Source organism: Delphinus delphis, chromosome 8, assembly GCF_949987515.2.
Source record: "Delphinus delphis chromosome 8, mDelDel1.2, whole genome shotgun sequence".
NCBI lineage: Eukaryota > Metazoa > Chordata > Mammalia > Artiodactyla > Delphinidae > Delphinus > Delphinus delphis.
This window is the reverse complement of record NC_082690.1, coordinates 14,264,734-14,279,853: the sequence shown is the minus strand read 5'-3', so window position 1 is coordinate 14,279,853 and position 15,120 is coordinate 14,264,734. Positions and strand designations below refer to the sequence as shown.

At 36.8% G+C, this 15,120-nt stretch overlaps 1 protein-coding gene across 4 annotated transcripts in view; it reads left to right on the top strand.

Moving 5' to 3' along the window:
• The window catches only part of ARHGEF12 (Rho guanine nucleotide exchange factor 12), a 144,400-nt gene that overhangs the window by 119,925 nt on the left and 9,355 nt on the right, over positions 1-15,120 (top strand). For all 4 annotated transcript variants that reach the window (XM_060017777.2, XM_060017778.2, XM_060017776.2 and 1 more), the window contains 12 exons: positions 490-636; positions 1,739-1,824; positions 5,056-5,181; positions 6,804-6,918; positions 8,527-8,627; positions 10,507-10,584; positions 11,705-11,780; positions 12,309-12,476; positions 13,331-13,418; positions 13,902-13,988; positions 14,127-14,206; positions 14,502-14,738. In XM_060017777.2, the coding sequence (XP_059873760.1) occupies positions 490-636; positions 1,739-1,824; positions 5,056-5,181; positions 6,804-6,918; positions 8,527-8,627; positions 10,507-10,584; positions 11,705-11,780; positions 12,309-12,476; positions 13,331-13,418; positions 13,902-13,988; positions 14,127-14,206; positions 14,502-14,738 (1,389 nt within the window). The remainder of the gene's footprint in view (positions 1-489; positions 637-1,738; positions 1,825-5,055; positions 5,182-6,803; positions 6,919-8,526; positions 8,628-10,506; positions 10,585-11,704; positions 11,781-12,308; positions 12,477-13,330; positions 13,419-13,901; positions 13,989-14,126; positions 14,207-14,501; positions 14,739-15,120) is intronic.

The following is a 15,120-nucleotide window of genomic DNA, read 5'->3' as shown; positions in this document are numbered from 1 at the left end:
ACATGGAAGCTGTACCTGCTGCTGTCTTTAGGCTGTGATTTGAATAAATATCCTTCCTGTCTCTAGCAGCATTGAGACATAGTGAGATTATAAAGTCTGGCCTCAGAAATAAGAGTTTATAGGCAAATTAGGTAACACAGAGTGCTGTTATTTCTGAGGAGGGTTCAATTCAAAGTCTGTGTGCTCTTTGGGCTTACAGTTTTCTAATGCTGGAGTTGTGATTGGTTGGTGCTCCCAACCAATGGATTTTGGAGTACGTTGTTAAGTTTTAAGTACAAAATAGTTTTGATGATATTTTTCATTTGCCAGTATTTATACCTCTGTAGGAGAGTTTAATGTAATCAAGAAGTGACTTCAGAGATACTATATCCTTTCAAAACTACAAATAATTATTATATAACTCATTTGCTACTTAATTTCAGCTAAAGCCTATGTTTGATCCCATTCTAAGTAAGGTAACATTTTACATTTCCTTTTTTTCCTACTTAGAATTGTTCTACACTGAAAGAGCTCATGTTCGAACATTGAAGGTTCTAGATCAAGTGTTCTATCAGCGAGTTTCCAGAGAAGGAATTCTGTCACCTTCAGAACTACGGAAAATTTTTTCAAACTTAGAAGATATTCTTCAACTTCACAGTAAGAGAAATTGACTCTGATCTTTTTCCCTAACATTTCCAATAGATAAAAGACTGTATGTAAAGGGACCATAACAGTAAAACCTTATAAATGTATCCATGTGTTAGCTTTCCTGAAATTATATAATTAAATGTGAGCATAACATAAAGAAATGATTGGATCTTTGAATTTCTCCCCAACCCTTTACCCCCACCCCACGCCCCCATCAGGCTTTTTTATACAAAGTGTTAACACAGGACTTAGGGCCTAAAGTCAATGCCTGAGATGAAAAACATGAATAGTTAAAATTACCCTTGGAAATTCCCTATTGATTACAATATTTATGTTTTTAAAAAATGTATTCTATATAATAATATATGTATAAATATATTTTGTAAGTAGTAATATACAGCATATAATCCCATGGTGGGAATATTTTCAGGAATTAAATTATTTTATTGTTTTGTTGCTTGGAATGCTTGAGTGAATACATAAAGAATCTGTCTTGCTGGCTTTCCCTGGTTGTAGTTATCTTGGACTTTTGTAGGCAGTGGTACCAGTTCCTCTCTTTTTAAGTCACTGTTTCTCCAGGACCCTTAGTTTTCAGTCTATCTTTCATCAAGGATGCCATCACCACCTACCAACACCCTCCCACCAAATGGTTGGTGAGACCTAGGATCACCCACCCTTTGTGGGTGATCCTAGGTCTCACCAGTGTGCACGGACACATTCAAGCATGATGATGTCCATTGCCTGGGAACACACACATTTTGAGAGGAACAGTGGACGGAGTCACCTATACAATTGAACTTTGTTTTTTATGAACATGGTTGGTTATAGATGGAGTCTTGAGGTTAAATGCGTATTTGATGCACCTCAGTGTGTATAATGTGCTAGTTTCCACATTGTTTTATGCTTTGGCAACTGTTTTTCAGATAGAACTCAAAACATTTAGGTTTATAGGAATTGGGTCCAGATTTATATTTAAGGCCATCAGAAGCAGCTATACGCTACTCTGAAAATCCTTTTTTTTTTTTGAAAATTTAGGTTCGTGGTATTACCAGTATCTCAGCCTGAAATGAATGTATGCTTAACTTTTTTCATTGTTTTTTTTCTCCCTTAGTTGGGTTGAATGAGCAAATGAAGGCTGTTCGAAAGAGGAATGAGACATCTGTTATTGATCAGATTGGGGAAGATTTGCTGACTTGGGTAAGGAGATTTGCTATTTAATTTAAAAATTGTCATAGACACTTGATCAGATTCAAGGTTAAGTTGCTAACCTTCCCAAATATGCAAACTCCTCCATTTTGCAAAGCTAATGTAAAGATGAAAAGGGGTCCAACTGTGTATTCTTACTTATTCTTCTAATAAGTGCCCAATCAACTACATGCTCCTTTCTCATCAAATTAAAGGTACTAGTTCTTTGTGTTTAAAAGAATGTAGAGTAACATGGATATTGATAAAAAATAATTTAACCGATGTAGAATTTTAACTGTCTCCTGTTGTCAAAATCTCAGAATTGTACTGTAAAACATTAGACAATTGTAGATCCAAAACTACCATCACAAAAGTAGAAGGGTGAAAATTACTTAATCTTACGTACCAGGAAAGAGTTCAGAGACTATAGTAGCTGTTTGTCAAATTGTAGTTATCTTTCCAGCTGACTCTTTATCAGTATATACTCCATAATATATACTCACGTGCCAAGCACTGTTCTAGGTACTGGGGATGCAGTGGCAGTCAAAACAGATATGGCTCCTGAGCCAGTGGAGCTTATAGTCAATGGGAAAAAAAAAATTAAAAAACAGTCGTTAGGGGCTTCCCCGGTGGTGCAGAGGTTGAGAGTCTGCCTGCCGATGCAGGGAACAAGGGTAATTAAAAAACAGTCGTTAGTTATTTCAAGTGTGATTAGTGTTACAAAAAGGGGAGAATACAGGTTATTATGGGAATAGATAGCAAGGAGACCTGAACTGGAACATACAGAAAATCTTACTAGGGGAAAGTGGGTTTGATCCAGACATTTAAAGAAAGTACTATAGTTAAGGCTGTGAATAATAGTAAAATATGTGATGTAGTTCTCAAAATTTTAACACTGGTTGAACAAGAACTGTTTAGCTATGCCGACAGATATTTACTTCAATATGTAGACTGAGGAAATGTCACAAGATTTTGGTAATTTTACAATGATAACTTTTTGGGAATTTTACAATGATTGATAATTTTACAATGATTAAACACTAGAAAGTTGACTAAAACAATCTTGATCCTACTCCTTTCATTGATGGTGAGACTGTAACTCAGAATCTCCTAATCTGTTAGTAGAACTCTTCTTAGCCATTAGCCACTTGACATGTAGAACAAGATCAGGGAATCATAATCCAGTCTCATCTTGGATTTACTGAACTTTCCAAAGCATTTTCTCCTTAGGCCCACGCTGACATCATTGTTATTAAGGAGACTTAACTTCCTTGAAAAATCCAGCTTATTCTGTGGCTACTCTGTGATGGTGGGACTCATTTTGTTTCTTGATCTCTGAGTTCTGTTGCCTTGGCAGCACTCTACTCAACTTGAAACAGAAAATTCGTAGTATGACATAGCGTAGCATCAATTTTCTTGTTAAGTTTGGATTAAAAAGTTGTAAGTCATATGGACCTAACGATATCAATCTTGATTCCTAAGCAGTTTAATTTGCATCTAATAAAAATAATGTTTAACACCAAGTGTCAAGTGAGATTCATCATTAATAAGGTACAGAAGTACATTGGTCCTCGTACCACAGTCCTTTGGACTGCATAAATCTACTACATGGTAAAATAAAGCGGAGATACCTCTTAAAAGTGGGACCACAAATTTATTTTAGAACATTCAAAAAGAATTGTATTCTTGACCAATGTCATATGCCTATAAAATGTTGAGGAAAAGCAGAATGGACTAACCAATTTGGTTAGCAGCTGCTAGGTACAAAGGGTTAATTTAGGGCAAAGCGTTGGCCAGAAATACTAAAAGCAAAAATCATAAACAGGTGTCTAGATTTACTCTATTTCTTTTTCTATTTTTTTTTCTTTTTTTTTTTTGCGGTACGCGGGCCTCTGACTGCTGCAGCCTCTCCCGTTGCGGAGCACAGGCTCCGGATGCGCAGGCCCAGCGGCCATGGCTCACCGGCCCAGCCGCTCCATGGCATGTGGGATCCTCCCAGACCGGGACACGAATCCGTGTCCCCTGCATCGGCAGGCGGACTCTCAACCACTGCGCCGCCAGGGAAGCCCTACTCTATTTTTTAAAAAATAGTTTTGGAGAATATTTTTCCAATATTGGTCCCTTGAGGTCACCTTATATATACTTATGCTGCTAGTAAAACCACTGTAAAACTGCTTACGGCTAGGGTGTTATTTTCTTTTGTAAACAGCCACTGTTAGTAATTGCGTGACACCTGGATTGACTAACATACCAAAAATGCTGCCAGTCTCATCTCTAAATATGTTGAGTGATATTTATAATAGAATAAGAATACAACATTGGAGCAACCTATTAAAATATCACTTCGTATGTGTCATAGTTGAAGAAGAAATACTCTGAATTTAACTACAAACGCCCTACAAAAGGATTTTTTACAAAATGCCTTCGTGTATAAACTTTTGGAAATATGGCTTTAAATGGGAGATTTTTATGAAAAGCTTCTTTATAAACCATAAAGCAATTGCTACAAATATAAAGGTGGTTTTAAAAATCATTTATTCGACCTGTACTTATAAGAATACCTATTATGAGTGAAGCACTTGTTAGGTGTCTTATAAGAAACCTTAAAATCGTGGCATGTACAAACTTAAATTTACAAATGAAAAATATCAGTAAAAAGTATAATTTTTAGTAAAAGAGGGTCATAGGCTCATGAATCTTCCCCAAGAGAAATTCAAGGGATGGATCCCTACCTTCTACATGGGTGAAGCAGCAGTGATTTAATTTTGTTGTGACCCAGAAAAGTTATGACCTGCCCCGGATTCCACAGTAAGAAAGTAAGCTTAGAATCCCAAGGATTTTCTTCCTAGAGCAGTAAGACAGTAATTTTTGTGAAGGTGTCACATTCTAAGAAAATCAAATTTAATCCCAGTCTTTAAGCATTTTGTGTCTCATATTCCCCCAAGTGTCAACGTTTCTATCTGATTTAGAAGTGGAATAGACTGAAAAAGTAGTAAGTTATGGTAGAGGCTACAAGCAAGAAAACATTGGACGATGATCAGGAAAGGTCTGGATATGTCAGGGTCAGACCCTTTTTAATGGAGAATCATTGATAATCCACATAAAATGTGTAGATTTCTGTTTCTTGTCACTTGAGGATACGTATTGGAATATTGGAAGGATTGTGGCTGTCTCTCATTTTGCCTGGCCTCATATAGACTCAGTATCCCATTCTCTGTTGTGTTCTTTGCGTTCTTGGCACAGTTCAGTGGACCCGGGGAGGAAAAGTTGAAACACGCTGCTGCTACCTTTTGCAGTAACCAACCCTTTGCCCTGGAAATGATCAAGTCTCGTCAGAAAAAGGATTCTCGATTCCAGACTTTTGTGCAAGTGAGTTGAGTGAGTCATGTAAGAAAAAAGAAATGCCATTTTTTATCAATTACGGAACAAACTAGGGGAATCCTACGACTAAATTTTTTACAAGGATTATGTCTGTGTTTACGTTTTTAAAGCCATACATTTTCTCTTAAATTACTGGAAAATATAAAGATGATACTGGAATGGTGAATAATAAAGAATATATGGCAGGATTACAATACTTGACATAGAAGTCCACATTGCCATGGAGATACTGTCAGGAAATGGCCCATGTACACTATTAAAATAATACCGTCAAAACATCAGAATGGCCTTATATCAAGCCCAGGGAAGAGCGTAACAAGCAGTCATGCTTACTAGGGCATATATTGGTGTAGACCAAGGGTCAGTAAACTATAGCCCACCAGCCATATCCAGCCTCTTCCCTGTTTTTGTAAATAAAGTTTGCAAAGCTGTATTTACACAGTTGATATTTTTATTGCTGTATAACAAATCACCACAAATGTAGCAACTTAATGCAAATGTATTATGTCACAGCTTTTACAGTTTAGGAGTACAGATACAGTTTATCTGTGTCCTTTCTTCATGCTTTCACCAGGCTGAAATCAAGGTATCACGTGCAGCTGCAATTCTCAGCTGCCACTCTTCTGAGCTTACACTGGTTGTCAGCAGAATTCGTTTCCTTGTAACTATAACCGGGAGCCCTGTCTTCTTGCTGTTTGACTAGGAACTGCTCTCGGCTCCTAGCGAATGCCCACATCTCTCTGCTACGTGGCCCTTGTAGGCAGTTTACAAGATGGATGTGTCCTTTTCTTCCAGGCCAGTAGGAATGGGTCTCTCTGACAGAGCTTTCTTTTAAAGGCTCCTCTGATTAAGTCAGACTCACCTACGACAATCTCCTTTTTGATTGACTCAGAGTTAACTGATAGTCACCTAATCACAGGAGTGATAACCCATCATATTCATAGGTTCTGTCCACACTCAAGGGGGGGGGGGATTGTATGGTGTGTACACCAGAAAGTGAGCATCTTGGAGGCCATCTTAGAACTCTTCACTACACACAGCCAAGTTCATTCCTCTGTGTATTGTCCGTGGCTGCTTTGTGTTAAAACAGCAGAGTGGAATAGTTGTGGCAGAGACGGATGGCGTGCAGAGCCTAAAATATTCCCTGTCTGGCGCTTCACTGAAAAGCTTACAGAACCCTAGTACAGTTGAGCTGATATATCGAGACTGGTGAGCTGTTGTGCCTACTTGGAGTGGCAGACAGCAAATTAACTGACTAGCTTTTGGTAGGAATGCCAGTCGTTGAAAAATGTAACTAGATTTTTTTAATACGTGAAGATAAAACTTTTTTCACAAGAAAGCAGTTCTTAGAGTTGATTATGGATGCTCTCAGTCTTTGCTTGAATAGATAACACAGAAGCCATTGGCTGAGTGATAAAGGCAACGTTATGTGATTAAAGGAGAAAGCAGAAGTGTAGAGTGGCAGTGGTATGTCTTGGCAGGTTTTAAGTCTTGATTTAATAACCAGAACTGTGTTGCTGTAGATAGTTACATGATGAATATGTGGTATGTGTTAGGTAATCATAGTCCTAATAAGAATTACAAATTCACTTATTTGACTTTAATTTTAGGATGCTGAGAGTAATCCACTGTGTCGTCGTCTGCAGCTGAAAGACATCATTCCCACCCAAATGCAGAGGCTTACTAAGTACCCTCTTCTATTGGATAATATTGCCAAATACACAGGTACAGCATTCTCACTGAAATTAAAGAGCTTAGGAACAACAACAACAAAAACACATTTTCTGCTGAATAATCTCTCACAGCATCCTGGTGTGTGGACATTGAATTTCCAAATAGTACGGCAAGATGTTCTAACAAGATTCAATCCAGTCTTCTTTGGGCTGTTTGATTTAATGTACTCCGTTAATAGCTCTAGCACAGGGTTTAGCAAACTCTGGATCACGGGTTAAATCTGGCTCACCATGTATTTTTGTAAATAAAGTTTTATTGGAACATAATCATACCCACTTGTTGAAATGTTGTCTCTGACTACTTTTGTAATACAGCAGCAGAGCTGAGTAGTTGTGACAAAGACCATATGGCCCATAAAGTGTACAAAAAAAGCTTACCAATACTTCCTCTAGCATATATCATATTTGCTTTGAAGAAGACTTATACTGGGTTGCAGAGATGTTTTGTATCTACATATATACTTTCATTAAGTCCAACCAATGCATATCGTTCCAACTCTCCTGTTTTGAAACGTGAAGTGAATCTGAGTTTCTCAGTTGAGCTCTATACTTAGCTCTCATTAATAATTCTATGCAATCAAACGCCTGTTTCTTATGGCTGGGAATTTGAAAATACTCATACACATTAACTTTTATACTTTAATGTATTTATTCAGTATAGTTGGACTATTGTTTGGAGGATTGTAATTTTGAATATTCTGATTTTGGTATTCTTTACCAAAATAGAACCTCAACATAATCTCAACACATTTTGGTGAAGTTCATCTTCTTTTAATGATACAAATGTTGTAAACTATTTTCTTTCTTTAATATAATACCAAATTCAAAGAAACATATTTTGGAGTTATTTTGAATTATTTTATCATTCAAAATATATTGTTTAATGGGTCCACTGTCCATAATCATGTAGGCTGTGCACTTTGATAGGGGGAAAGGGGTCCCATTTATATAGCTTACAATGTGAATGAAACCCACTCCTTTGGGTGGGCCTGATACTTGATATAAAGCATCTCTCCTTGGATTTGGTTTCTTTTTAAAGGTTAGTATTGATGCTTAAAGTACTATGATAAGAAGTCTTACCTGTCCAAAGACTACCTGAATTGAGATTCTGCTGTAGGATTTTAGCCTGGTATAAAAATATTCAAGGTCTTGGACTTCCCTGGTGGTGCAGTAGTTAAGAATCCACCTGCCAACGCAGGGGACACAGGTTCGATCCCTGGTCCGGGAAGATCCCACGTGCCACGGAGCAGCTAAGCCCATGTGCCACAACTACTGAGCCCATGTGCCACAACTACTGAAGCCCATGCGCCTAGGGCCTGTGCTCCGCAACAAGAGAAGCCACCACAATGAGAAGCCCACACACTGCAACGAAGAGTAGCCCCCACTTACTGCAACTAGAGAAAGCCCGTGCACAGCAACGAAGACCCAACACAGCCAAAATAAAAAATAAATAAAAATAAAAGTTAAAATAAATAAAATATTCAAGGTCTTACTATGCTTTTATAACTGTTGAAATAAAGTGGTATCTCATTTATGTATATACTTACATTCTTTTCTTATTTCCTCCATTTTACATTTTGGATTTCTTTGCCGTATTTAGAATGGCCAACAGAAAGGGAGAAGGTGAAGAAAGCTGCCGATCACTGTCGTCAGATCTTAAATTATGTAAATCAGGCTGTTAAGGAGGCAGAAAACAAGCAGGTAAGAAGGAAAAAGCAAGAAGACACAGGATGACAGTGAGAATAAGAATATTAAATTAGTGTTACCTGGAATCTGTTATTACATAATTGAAGGGCGGGATATTTGTTAACTATTCATGTAGTAGGTGGGTCCGGATCAATTTGGGATAGAACATCAGAGTGGTATTTGGCTTTTTTGAGCATCTCTAGCTGCTTGTTTGCTCATTCATTCACTCTGTTGGTGAGGCTGTAGAAAAACGGGAACTTCCAAATGTATTGTTTGGAGTGTAAAATGATAAAAACCCCAGAGGACAATTTGGCAATTTATACTTAAATTAAAAATGTACGTATTCACACGTCCATTCTTTGATCCAGCAATTCTCTTCCTGGTGATTTACCCAAGAGAAATGAAGATACGTGCCCATAGACTTGTGCAGGAATGTTTATAGCATAAACCAAATGCAAATATAGTCATAAACTAAAGTAATACTAGCAGTAATGGATGACTCTCACAAACATTATACTGAGTGAAAGAAACCAGACACAAAAGAGTACAAATATGTAATTCTATTTATGTGAATTTCTAAGGCTAAACTAATTTATGGTGGAAAAAATCAGAAAAATGGTTGTCACTGGGGATCTGGGGACAGAGATTAGCTAGGAGGAAGTATGAGGGAGCCTTCTGAGGTGATCGATGGTCATATTTCATATCTTGATAGGAGCTTGATTACACAGGCATATGCATTGGTAAAAACTGGTGGAAAGGTATACTTAAAGTGTGTACATTTCACTGTATGTAAATTTTAATTTAAAAAAAGAACTGTCAATAAATATTGAACTCTTGTTAATGAGATGCATGCTAAAATGTTTAGAGATAAAGTGTGTTATATCATTTTGAGACACATCCAAAATATAAGCTGGATTGATGGATAGATAGAGGGATGAATAGATGGATAGGTATATGATAAGACAAATGTAGCAAATGTTAGTTGTGGAATGTAGATGGTGGGTATATGGGTGTTTACTATACACATTCAGACTTCTCTGTATATTTGGAAATTTTTATAATCTTGGGGAAAAACGTACCCTTTAGTCTAACAGTTGTTTCTCTAGAAATTTATTCTAATATACATGTCCATCAGTAAGGTGTAGTTAAAAAACTATAGTTCATTCACAGAGTTGAATACCATGCAGCCACTGGAAAAATAGACTACTCTCTCTCTATGTGCTAATGTGGAACAGTCTCCAAGATATATTGATGACTGATAAACACACACACACACACACACACACACACACACACACAGGGAGAGAGAGAGAGAAATGTCTATATGAATATATTGCATTACCTTTTGAATGAGTAATACACATATGAATGTATTATGTTACCATATATTTCTTTTTAAAAAGCTATATCTACACGCAACAGAGCCAAGCGTGCTTACATCCATATGTATTCTTTTTTCTTAGAGTTTTTCTCATAGGCTACGCAAGAAATGGGTATTAGAGGTTTCTTCTTTAGGGAAAATTGGGGCTGGGAAGGCAAGAGGACAGGCTTAGAGGGAGACTTACTGTTTATTGTGTGCCTTATATTACCTTCTGAATTTTGTGCCATGTACATTATTTACATATTTAGAAAGTAAATATATGCTAGTTAACAGCCAGAGAGTTTGAAAAGAAGATTGGAAAAGAACAGCTAACGAGGTAGGAGGAAAGTTAGGAGAGGGTAATATCACCAAAGCCAAAAGAAGGGAGTGTTTTAAGGAAGAGTGAGTTGTCGGTTGTGTCTGATATTGCAGAGAGTTCAGCAGAATGCAGGTACAGTGTCCATTTGATCTAGGAACAGGGAGGTCATTGATATCCAAAGCAGTAACCTTAGCTGTGTCCTGTCTCATTTTCAGCGCTTAGAAGATTATCAGCGTCGCCTTGATACCTCCAATCTGAAGTTGTCAGAGTACCCAAATGTTGAAGAGCTCAGGGTAAGGGATGGTCTAATCATAATTTAAAACATAAAATTTGCTAAAGACTTGGAAGGTAATTAACATCTCAGTGGGAACATACATGACCTGAAGGAGTTCTTGCATCATAGATTGTCTGTGTTTATGGTTCTGTTCTTCCTTTTAAATGTCTTGGTCTGTGTGAGGATTGCTTTAGTCTTTCAGTAGGGGAATATTTTATGTGAAACTAACTTTTTGTGACAAGGATTTGTAGGAGACTAAGGAACATTACTTATTATTAAAATTAATTTTATTGTGTTCTGTAGTTTGAATAAGAGTAAGGCTGTTTACTGTGGGAACTTCCCAGATTTTTGAGTAAAGGAAGATAATTATTTTTCTATGAAGCTCTTCAAAAGCATAAAAGTTGAAACCATTACAGGAATGATAGTAAAATATTTATTAATTGCCCCTTCTAGTACATGGAGCTTTTGTATTGAGTCACCTAGGAATTTAAGTCTTTCTTATACTGTTTCACTGGTTGTTCTGGCAGATTTATTTGGTGGCTGTTAAAATAGACTTTTATTTATTTATTTTAAGAGCTTATCAAAAAGCATGCTAATATGCTGCGCCCCTTAACTTCCAGAGAATGAGATTTTTCTAGAGCTACTTATGCTAAAAGATGATTCTCTTATTAAGTTACTAATATTTAGAGCAAGCCTCAGTACTAGCTGGACTTCTGTGAAATGCTATTCCTTAGAACTTTTTTTGGAATGAGAGCCTAGATCAGAGGCTTCTTACAGATAAGCTATACATCATCCTCATCTAGATAGTTATTCATAGAAAAAATAAGGAAGGGGTTGAGAATCTAGTAGCTGAATATTTACAGCTTCATTTTCATTAGCTGTTACCTCTGTTTAGAGTGAAATTTGGAAGACAGTACTCCTGAATGTTTTTCTGCAAGATGCTTTTTCCTTTCTAGAAAATTTTATGCAGCTTACTTTAACCTGATTTTTATTCCATTTTCAGTAGTTGACAGATATCAATAATAGTGAATGTAAACGGTATCTTTTATAGTAAGAATTTCTGGAAAGGAGACTAAATGGAATATCATCTCACTAAGTGCTTGGAAATAATTTGTGTGTAATTCTCTTTATTTTGGCAGAATTTGGATTTAACAAAAAGGAAGATGATTCACGAAGGGCCATTGGTTTGGAAGGTGAATAGAGATAAAACTATTGGTAGGTGTACTGTCTGTTGGTTTGGGGGAGAGTGGAGAAGGGAAAAGAATAGGAAGTTTTCCTTATGCCAAAGAGAAGAGATAGCCGTTCACATTTTTCAGTGACAGCAATTAGCAATGGTACTTGGTGTTATTACTCATTTACAGAAGATCTGCTTATGTTATTTTGTTATATGTGAAGCATGTTAAATACTCATTTAGGGATGAAGCAGAAAATTTTGTCATGATTCAGTCCTGTCTCCATCCTTGTATTCTAATGAGTCTCAGCTTCCTTTAAACCACTGTATCTCAAACTATCTGTGGTGAAGAACCAGTGTTTTTTATCTCTTGTCAGTCACAAACTGACACTTGGGTGTAATACATTAAAAATGAATTATTAAAAAATGAAATTAAAAAATACAATAGCAAGTACATTTTTAAAATTTACTAGATTTAACAGAAATCAGTTTTTGATGTCAAATTGTTATAAAGTTTATAAAACACATCTCAATTTCTGTACTGATCACCTCGCCTACATTTTTATTTCTAGATCTATACACTTTGCTGCTGGAAGATATTCTTGTATTGTTACAAAAGCAGGACGATAGACTGGTGTTAAGGTGTCATAGTAAGATTCTGGCATCTACAGGTGATAGCAAACACACATTTAGCCCTGTCATCAAGTTGAATACAGTGTTGGTTCGACAAGTGGCAACAGGCGAGTATGTCTGCTGAATGACGCTAACCTCCAGGTTCATCGTAACATTGCATAAGATACTCAGTGTCGTTGAAGTAGCACAGCTGGCGTAGAGTTTTGTTCCTTTTCTATTCTTATACAGATTAAATGAAATTTATTTACTGCTTAGAACGTGAATACCCCAAAATTATTGAGGATGCTTAGATTCTCTGAATAATTTTCTGCATTTTAAAATTTTCTGCGTATTACTTTTATCTTTATGTCATGTTCAAATCATTGATGACACTAGTGAAGACAATGAATTGGAGGTAATCCCGTTGAAAAGGTTTCATTTTTTGATATGGTGGGGAAAAGGCAAAAACTGAAGAAGTAGGTGTGGTTTAGGTTTTTAAAAATCAGTTTCAGTTAGGAAGTTACATATTAACTGTACTAATAAGGAGATCCCTTTTAAAACTTGTTAGTTCCATAGTGGTAAGATAAATTTATGACCTCTTTCCTCCAACACCCACTGAATGTTACTGACTAACTGTTTAGCAAAAGGGCAATTCTGAATAAATTCAAAAAGAGCAATAGTGTTTATAGTTCAGTAATTTAGATACGTTGACACTTGTTTTTAAGAAATTACTGTGGAATTAGTGCTAGCTTTTATAATCTTTGTTTTATTAAAGTATATTATATATAGTTTAACATACAATAATTTGCACAAATTTTAAGTTATAGTTTGGTGAGTTTTACAAATTGAATGTGTGTTTACAAAGTGATCAGGTGTAACCTTTACCTAGATTAAGATGCAGAATAATACCAGGACCCTAGAAACATCTCTCCCAGCCTCTGTGGGTCATATTGTTAGAGTAATTTTTGTCTTGTTTTCCCAGATAACAAAGCTTTATTCGTCATCTCCATGTCTGACAATGGAGCCCAAATTTATGAACTGGTGGCACAGACAGTTTCTGAAAAGACTGTGTATGTACTGGATATAGCTACCTTGCTCTAATATGTTTTATTATCCTGAATATAACATTCCACAATTTAACTGCTTTTGTAAAAGGACTTTGAAAACCAAAAACTATGTGGAAACAAGTACTTCCTCTATATTCTTTGAGAGGTGTTCTTCTAAGAATTTGTTCCCTTTTAGATGGATCTCTCTTATTTTGGTTCTATCCTATTGAAAGTATCTTTCCTAAAGAAAAAATTCTCAGAAGCTTCAAGTGAAGTTTCTTTCATGGGTAGTGTATCCATAACATTGTGAGGTTTTCTAATCTCTACTTAATAGTATGTCACCAAAATAAAGCTATTCTCTGGCAGAAATAGTGTTTTTTGACTGTTGGTTTGATTCGGTTTCTGGTATGGTTTGTTAGTTTTTATTTTTGCTTTCTGAGTGTATTTAAAGTGTGTTTCTTTTTCCTTTCCCTCCTGTGTTTTGTATTCTTTTCAAACTTCCTGCAGCTGGCAGGACCTAATCTGTCGGATGGCCGCATCAGTGAAGGAGCAGTCCACAAAGCCAATTCCACTGCCACAGTCACCACCTTGCGAGTGAGTGTGCCTTTGCTTCCGAGTAGGAACGACTTTGTCGTTTTGGTCAGAGAAAGAATGGATAATTATAAACATTTTGTTGCACTGATGTTTAGGCACCTCATGAAGCTGAAAGATTTTTTTTTTTCCCTTCCATAGAGGAGACAATGATGAAGAAGAACCTCCAAAATTAAAAGTGGAACATCATGGCATTTCAGTCTCTGGTCTGCAGAGTCCAGGTAAACTGATCTGTTAAATTAACCCGGAAGAATGGAGTCTACATATTACTCAATAAAATGTGAAGAAACGTTAACTCTTTTGGTTTATGCAGGATCTGGCATCAGCTATTCACTTGAACAAAATTTGCTTGTGCGCCTTCTGCATACCATTATCACACTGCACTGAGTGCCATGTATTTTACTTAGCGGACAATCTCTGTAGCTCATGCGGTTATTTTTTTCCAAATATTTCCTGAATGCTTCACGTTAAAAGTTTTGTTAAGATACGTTCTGCTTTTTCTGTTCCGTTGAACAGACAGAGATTTGGGATTAGAGTCTCCTTTAATGTCGTCAAAACCTCAATCTCATTCACTGGATACCTCTGGGAAATCGGAGGTGGATGATGACCTCTTTGTGGCTGAGAGACAGTTTGCAAAGGAGCAGCATGCAGATGGAACCCTAAAGGAAGTTGGAGTCAATTATCAAATCACAGTCCCAGATCCACACTTGCCTGTCTCAGAAGAACGGTGGGCGTTGGATGCACTAAGGAATTGTAAGTTTTATTCGTAAGTTAATACAGATACTTATTAAGCACCAGAGTTTTATAATGTACCGTGAATTTTCCCTTCAAGAATTTTACAGTCTAGCTGGGAAGATGAGAGAAAACTTTCCCTCACCTTCTTAAGTAAAAAAACATTATAGGATGTCAAAATTGATCTGGTTGGCGTGCCCAGAGAAGGGAGGCATGAGAAAACAAGAGAGATGTGATTATTGCCTTGAAGAATGGGTAAAATTCAGATAGGTATTTAGCAGAATATATAGAAGTCAGTCAGACAAGAAAAATGGTAGGACCAACACACAGAGGCAGAAACTCTGAGGGTGTTCCGAGAGCAGTGGGTAGGGCAGCTGGCCTGGGGCAGACCGCACAAGCTAAA